This window comes from Pleurodeles waltl, chromosome 6 (genome assembly GCF_031143425.1).
Source record: "Pleurodeles waltl isolate 20211129_DDA chromosome 6, aPleWal1.hap1.20221129, whole genome shotgun sequence".
NCBI lineage: Eukaryota > Metazoa > Chordata > Amphibia > Caudata > Salamandridae > Pleurodeles > Pleurodeles waltl.
In genome coordinates, this window is record NC_090445.1 from 98,541,598 (window position 1) to 98,549,853 (window position 8,256).

An 8,256-nucleotide genomic window follows, 5' to 3' on the forward strand; every position below is an offset into this window, starting at 1 on the left:
TATCTGTGGCAGCCGCGTCTGGTTGAGACGACGCTCTGAAACTAGTACCTGGTTTCCGAGTTCCAAAGTCAGTAGGTCTACAGCCTTTAACCACATCCTCTCCCCTGTGTACTATATGTGTACTTTAGAGCCAGCATGACACATTTTGGCCATGTTCAGGGTGCTTCTGAAACATGAGAGATAGTGGCTCAAGGGAAGGTTTTCAAGGCACAGAGCAGGATAATTGGGGTTAAAGATGAGTAAAGTGGAGGGGCAGAGTAGGGAACCCCCATGCATACAGATCAGAGCTTCAAGTGGGGAGGGTCCCTCTGGGTCTCAGGCCCAGTAGTAATTAAAAACAGACATTGAAATGGGTCACCATCCGGCCCTCAATGTATGCCCTTAGTTGTAATAGCAAAAACACTAAACAATTAATGTAAAAATGGTAAGGTAACGTCAGCGATTTAGTTCCTGTTTTTATTTCATATATTATACGTAGGGCCTGATTTAGATTTTGGCGGGCGGGTTAGTCCGTCACAACGGTGATGGATAGCCCATCCGGCAAAATATAACTCCCATTATATCCTATGGGATTTATATTTCGGTGGACAGGCTATCCATCACCGTTGTGACGGGGTAACCCATCAGCGGAAATCGAAATCAAGCCCATGGTCTTGCGTTCCCTAAGAGTGTCAGCTATTTCCAGGATGTTGTACTTCTGTAAGTTTTTAGTGCACCATATTACTCTTATATAGAGCATACTTTTAAATGATTTTCCTCTAGGTGTTTACAACGATTTACGACTGAGCGCTCTGGAGCTGAGGCTGAAGGCAGTGTAAGTTTCTGACTGTGCCTGCCAGTGGGAAAAAAATGGTGTTCAGAATTCATGGTCATCCATCCCTTTGCCAAGGTATTCCTAATGTAAATGTGTGTGAAGGAGGCACACATACACCGTTGTCAAAGTATTGACAAGCCAAAAGTAAAAGAAAACAGGGTGCTTAGAGGGGAGCAGGTGCAAAGTGTGTTCGGCGGTGCTGAAGAGGAGAAGATGCATGGATTTGCATTCAGAGAGAGGAAAGAAGAGGAAAGACATGAGGTGAAAGATATGCAGATAGAGGAGATTTGGAGAGAAAAAGGGTATACATGTCTAACATAGAGTGAACATGACGGGAGAGACTGAGAAACTCTGAAGACCACTGCCCCTTTCCACAGGCCTCAGTAATGTTTAATCCACAGTCTCACAATTGCAGAATTCAAACATTTTGAATACTCATTACAGCAACAAAATCATTGATGTTACACATTTGTCTTTTTACAACCACTGACAAAGCCAATAGTTGTGGCTGTTTTTTGTGTGCATCGGTCGTGCTATATATCTGGGTGCAAGAAAAGAAAGCTCAGGAGGAACCAAAATAGAAGTTGGGTGGCACACTATGGGAATTGCAGAAATGTAGTTTACATGTTTAAGCCCCACCCCTAATTACATAAGTCCCACCCATTTTAGGGCTCACTTTTATTGATTCTACTTTATGCCCTCAAACAGAGGATTTATTTCTATGCTTTTTCTAGCACACTCATCTGGTTTTTGAGCACTTCAAAGTGGTTGTAGATGCAGGAGAGACAGGTGGTGGTACAAGTGTAGAAAGGGAGAGCTGATATCTGGAGAAGGGTCAGAAATTAATTAGGATGACAAGAGAAGGGGGCTCGACTTTGGAAATGACTTTTGTGTAAGGGGACTATCGATAATATTCTCTGCTTGGTGTTCTGGAGGGACTTGGAGACATCTTCTAATAAGTGAGGAGTGCACCTTCTGCCCTCCCTGTAAATTGGTGGTTTGTCTCCAGTGCTCCTCTTAAGCCATTTCCCTGCAAATGATTTTAGTAACATCTTCAACGTCAGCCACTAGAAATGAGGAGCAAAAGTTGGCTTGTGTGTCCGACAACGTTAGACTTCTTTGTCGTTTTTGCCTTACCTGCATTGTGCTGCTATGCAAACTAAGGCCATGATAATAAATTGTAGGCTTACAGAACACACTCTACACTGTGTCTATCCATGCCAACATTTTAAAACAGGAAAGTGGGTTATTTTTTACACAAAATCGGGGGAAAATTTTCTCCATTCACTTATATTGAAGCAATTTTAAGCGGGGATAGCTGAAAAAAAAAGCCAATTTAGCTTTCTAAATCTGGAGTATCCCATCTCAATTGAGTCTATTGGCAGTAGTTTGTTTAATCTTAGCCTGTTGAAGGGTACTCATTTTAATCAATTTCACAAGGATGAAAAGCTGAGTGGACCACTGGCAGTTAACCTTCAAATTACACACAGATCTCTACAATGGGTGCATTTTCCCACTGACTTCATGATTTCAAAGTTTCCTAATAAACAAGACTGCAAGTTCCAGAATTCAAAGAGAAAGCCTGGATCAGAGCAGCACATCACCCATGGACCTGAGAGCTTGGACGTTACGTGAGGTACATATCTGAGCAGCTAATGCGGGGGTCTACTTGTGCCATCCCCCGACCACTTAAAGTTCCAACATGTAAAGCTGCGCAGAAGAGCCAATCGACGTAGCAGAAATTGTCAAAACAGAGTAAAGTAAGTTTGGTGTATATAAATTTTATAATAGAAAGCTAACTTGTAGGATATAATGTGTTCTCCATAACCTCTGAAATTCATTTAAAATGATTTAGAGGGGGTTGGGGGAGGTATGCCTTTTTCACCATCATTTATGTCCAAGGTCTGTTTGTCAAGGGACTGGAAAAGGGAGGGACCTGGAATCTTCTGGCATGGGCAAAGTGGGCAATTGCCACGGGGCCCCACCTAAGGGGGACTTTGAGAAAATAAACCTTTTCTCTGTTGTACCACTATCAGTGCTGCTTCTCTATCTACATCTCTGCCTAGTTCCACCTCTGACTCTGTCTCTCCACCCCATGCCCTCTTAAGGGTCTTTGGGAGTTGCAGGGAAGACATATTTCACAGATTTTTGTGTGATCCTGTTAAACATTAACACATAATTTGGTATTGTTTGGCATCATGTGAGCTTGAGTTAGCAGGAAATGGGTAATGAACTTACGCATTTGTTCCTCACAGGGACCCAAAGTATGTCATACCGGGGGCACCCAAAACCCTTAAGATTACTCTGCGCCCAGAGAACCCTACGATGCTGTACCCTGAGGTCCCAAAAATACAGTACTGTTGAGTCTTACGTGTTATGTACTTGTGTTTACATATGTACAGTGTGGCATGAAAGAATTACAAGGCAAACCTAAGGCAACTTGGAGCTGTATGGAACCAGACTAAGGGGGTCATTCTGACCGCCAGGGCCAACGACCGCGGAAGCACCGCCAACAGGCTGGCGGTGCATCCTGGGCCATTCTGACCGCGGCGGTAAAGCCGCGGTCAGAAAAGGGGAACCGGCGGTTTCCCGCCAGTTTTCCCCTGGCCCAGGGAATCCTCCATGGCGGCGCTGCTTGCAGCGCCGCCATGGGGATTCCGACCCCCTTCCCGCCACCCTGTTCCTGGCGGTTGTTACCGCCAGGAACAGGATGGCGGGAACGGGTGTCGTGGGGCCCCCTAACAGGGCCCCATAATGATTTTCAGTGTCTGCTTTGCAGACACTGAAAATTGCGACGGGTGCCACTGCACCCGTCGCACACCAGCAACTCCGCCGGCTCCATTCGGAGCCGGCTTCATCGTTGCTGGGTCTTTCCCGCTGGGCCGGCGGGCGGCCTTTTGGCGGTCGTCCGCCGGCCTAGCGGGAAAGCCAGAATGGCCGCCGTGGTCTTTTGACTGCGGTGCGGTCATTCGGCAGTTCCCGCCAGGTGGGCGGCTACCGCCGCCCGCCGCGATTGGAATGACCCCCTAAGTACTATCATGGGGGGTGAAATGGTTATCCCATGAATTATGTGAATTTCCATCTTCTACATTTTCCACATAATTATGGATTTAGTGCACAAACCACACAATCCACCGTCTGCCGCATAATTTGCAGTTTTCAACAAAAAGCAATTCCAGCTCGAACAGATCAAAATGAACTGGTACTTACCTTGTCGACGCTGGAGAAAGCTGCCCTGGCCCTCTTCTCCTCGGGGCCAGAGGAGCCCCCCGTGGGGGCGCGCCTCTTCCAGATGCAGCTGCAGCAGAACACCCCACGCAGGACCCGGTGCCAGCGGCGCCCCCTGCTTTCCCGAGAGCGCTCCGATTTACCCATGGCGGGGGGTCAGGACAGCGCCACACTTCTTCGTGAGGCCTTCTTGGCTCCGGAATATTCCTCGTCAGTCCAGGAGAAACACGGCCGCGTTAGGGTGTCCCTGTGAGTCAGTTGAATGATATTGGGGTTCACTGCATATGCCTTCTTTTCTGAGCTCAGGTTTTCCCTGGTCAAGGGGCAGTGCAAGGGGTAAAAACCAGTGCGTCATAGTCCTGTAAGGGGGTAAAAATCAGTGCGTCATAGTCCTGTAAGGACTTGTCCATTGACTCTAAGAAGCCATCAAAATCCACGATCAAAGTCCCGCTGGCCTCAGTTTGGGGCACTTCCACTGTGCCCCCGTGAAGTCAGTGCCACAACAACAGGCTCACCGCAGATGTCCGTGCAGCACACAACTTCGGGGTCACCACGGGGTCATGCTATAATTCCAGCGCCATCTCGCATTGCTGCCGTGGTTGCACCAGGGAACACTGGGGTGGCAGCCTTGGAAGTCACCTCCCTGTGGGTTGTAATGCTCAGAAGTCTCAAAATTAAATAACCCTCTAAACTGGAAAATCCACCTCTGCCTGTCACTCATTCAACTCCTCCTGTAAGCACTGGCGCTGCCCAGTAGGTTCGATCCTGGCCATGACCTCCTGGGATTAGCAAGATGCTGATAGGCCTGCTGAGACACATCTACACACACTTATACCAGACCAGCGCCAGGACACCCTCGCGGGTGATAGAGTGCTTTACGAATAAACGTGACGTAGCCATCCTCATCTTAGGCACCGCCCCCCTCCGCATGGCGCCTCCAGGCTGCTGCGCAGAATTCGGCTCTGCCACCCTCTGTTCACAGCTTGGGGACCGCCATCCTGCTGCGATGTTTCATATTCAGAACGTCCCATTCCACTCAGTGTGTGCGTGATTACACCTACAGACCACTCTGTTCCTCTTAGTACAAAACAAGTTACCTTTGATGCAAATTGACATAGCTCCCCCCTTTACAGACAGTCAGTCTTGTAGCTCACATTACAGAATGGGCACACTGATGCCCATCTGTCTCCACTCACTGCTCGGGGGTCACAGTCCTGCAGCGATTACACATACAGACCGTCTTCTTGCACTTGGCGCAGGCCGGGCACCTCACTGTGTGACTGGCCCAGCTGCCGCCCTTCTCTGGTCGTGGATCACAGCCCTGCAGCCAGTACACACAGACCACCTCCTTGCACTCAGTGCAGACCGGGCACCTCACTGTGGGACTGCCCCAGCTCCTGCCATTTCCTGCTTGGGGATCTCAGTCCTGTAGCAATTACACTCAGACTGTCCTTTTGCACTCAGTGCAGACCGGGCACATCACTGTGAGACTGCCCCAGCTCCTGCCATTTCCTGCTTGGGGGTCACGGTCCTGGACCGATGACACTCACAGACCGTCCTCTTGCACTCAGTGCAGACCGGGCACCTCACTGTGGGACTGGCCCAGCTCCTGGCGTTCTCTGCTTGGGGATCTCAGTCCTGCAGCGATGACACTCGCAGACCGTCCTCCTGCACTCAGTGCAGTCCCGGCACCACACTAAGGGACAGGCCCACCTTGCACTCTGTACAGACCGGGCACCTCACTGTGGGACTGGCCCAGCTCCTGGCGTTCTCTGCTTGGGGATCTCAGTCCTGCAGTGATGACACTCGCAGACCGTCCTCCTGCACTCAGTGCAGTCCCGGCACCACACTAAGGGACAGGCCCACCTTGCACTCTGTACAGACCGGGCACCTCACTGTGGGACTGGCCCAGCTCCTGGCGTTCTCTGCTTGGGTATCTCAGTCCTGCAGCGATGACACTCACAGACCGTCCTCCTGCACTCAGTGCAGACCGGGCACCTCACTAAGGGACAGGCCCAGCTTGCACTCTGTACAGACCGGGCACCTCACTGTGGGACTGGCCGAGCTCCTGGCGTTCTCTGCTTGGGGATCTCAGTCCTGCAGCGATGACACTCGCAGACCGTCCTCCTGCACTCAGTGCAGACCGGGCACCTCACTGTGGGACTGGCCCAGCTCCTGGCGTTCTCTGCTTGGGTATCTCAGTCCTGCAGCGATGACACTCACAGACCGTCCTCCTGCACTCAGTGCAGACCGGGCACCTCACTAAGGGACAGGCCCAGCTTGCACTCTGTACAGACCGGGCACCTCACTGTGGGACTGGCCGAGCTCCTGGCGTTCTCTGCTTGGGGATCTCAGTCCTACAGCGATGACACTGACCGTCCTCTCGCACTCCGTACAGACCGGGCACCTCAGTGTGAGACTGGCCCAGCTGTCTCGCTCTCTGCCCGGGGATCGCAGTCCTGCCGCGAACGCTCTGTTGACACACGCAGCAGCACTTGCGTGTGCCTTCCTGACGCTCTGCCAGTGGCTGGTGCCAAGTCTCGGAGGCTATTTCTGGTGCCCGAGCTGTGTACAACAGGAGGAGGACGGGGGCAGAGATCGCTGCCGGGCACCGAGCTCAGCTGATCTCAGGGCTGCGGCTTGGTCTTGGCACAGCATAACGCTGCCAAGACAAAAGGGATGAGGGTCACCCACTGCCAAGCAGGAACTTCTGAGAGCTGAAGGTTCCCCCACCGCCCCTAGGAAAGGCAGGGAAGAGAGGGACACGCACAGAGGGAGTCGGAGAACACATCTCAGTCTGGACCTGCAAAAGTTACTTTACTGGAACGTTTAAAAACATTTTTATAGGGAATTGCACTTCGTGAACAATTGCCTGCAAAAGGTTAACCAACCATTAAAACAAATAGAGCAGAGCTCGCGTGGCAGCCTTTAAAATGTATAATTTTACTAGGGCTATTTGTAAACCCCTAACCCAGAGCTTAATTTGTGCCGGTGGTTGCAGGTGATAGGTGCCAATTATTTTTGGGAAGCAGGGCTTATTTTTCATGCTAACTCTTTAGTCTCGAACAAGTCAAGGGCAGAAAAGGGAAAAGGAAGGAAAAACCAGGGATGAAAAAAAAACCTGCTAGTGAGATAAAAAGATAGCAGATATAGGCCCATTTGTAAGAAAAAGTGGTGCATCAGCCCTGATGTGCCACTTTTCTTACGCCCCCATGATTAGACAGCCCTGGCATTTATCAACCCTGGCATTTGGCAGCACTGGTGGGGGCTCTGAAAGTCATTATTTGGAGTCTTCCTGAGTCCTTACTCATTCTATCTAGCCTGTGCTGCAGCACCTGTTCTGGCCCATTTGCAACTGCATTTTGCCCCTCCTGCGTAAATTCGAAACACTGGAGTGCAGGTTGCTCACAGCCCTGACAAGTTTCCCGGATCCATGCGTGACTAGCTGCTCCAGTCCTGGTTTTTTTTTCTGTGCATTCTGGGATATGTAGGCTGATGTGCCGCATTATAAAAACAATACTGTAAGTCCCTGAGTGCAAAAAAAAAAAAAAACAACTGCACCAGCTGCCCACCCACGGACATGGAAAACTTTGTAGCTATGAGTAAAGTTGCCAGATGACTCCATGTTACCAAGGACTCCTGTCCGTGGCTTTTATTTTACAGGTCATTGTTTTCAGGCATTTGCTCAATTGGACTAACTGAAGTGAATAATTAAAACTCCCAGAATGCAGTAGGTTGTTAAATAAAAACACTGATTGGGAGCACTGCATTCTTGGTGAGATGGGGTCATATGATAACCTTATGCAGTTGCCTTTCTCCCACAATGTCAAGGGGCTCAGGGTGGTTGCAGGAGGGAGACAGAGTGGAGAAAGGGAGAATGAACGAAGAGGGTGAGAGAGGTATGAAGGGAATCGAACGGAAGTCAGCTGTCAAGCTTTGCAGGCCCTGGAATCATGTGCTGCTCCAGTCCCGTTTTTTTCATTTGAAATCTGGGACCTGTAGTCCTGTTTTAAAACGGAAAAACAAAACTGCAAGTCCCAGAATTCAAAGAAATGACCTGGACTGGAGCAGGATATCACCCATGGACCCGGGAAAATTGGTAGGGCTGGCAACTATATGTAGAGCAGTGGTCTTCAAACCTTTTTTTGCTGTGTCCCCCCCCCGAGAAAAAAATAATAATCGCCCCCCCCTTAAGAATTTATCACAATTATCCT

General features: G+C 50.0%; 1 protein-coding gene across 2 annotated transcripts in view; it reads right to left on the reverse strand.

Moving 5' to 3' along the window:
* Window positions 1-6,566, reverse strand: part of GRB7 (growth factor receptor bound protein 7) — a 567,793-nt gene extending 561,227 nt beyond the window's left edge. For both annotated transcript variants that reach the window (XM_069237430.1, XM_069237429.1), the window contains exon 1: window positions 4,025-6,566. In XM_069237430.1, coding sequence (XP_069093531.1) covers window positions 4,025-4,189 — 165 coding nt within the window. In that variant the 5' untranslated portion in view covers window positions 4,190-6,566. The remainder of the gene's footprint in view (window positions 1-4,024) is intronic.
* Between the last annotated feature and the right edge of the window lie 1,690 nt (window positions 6,567-8,256).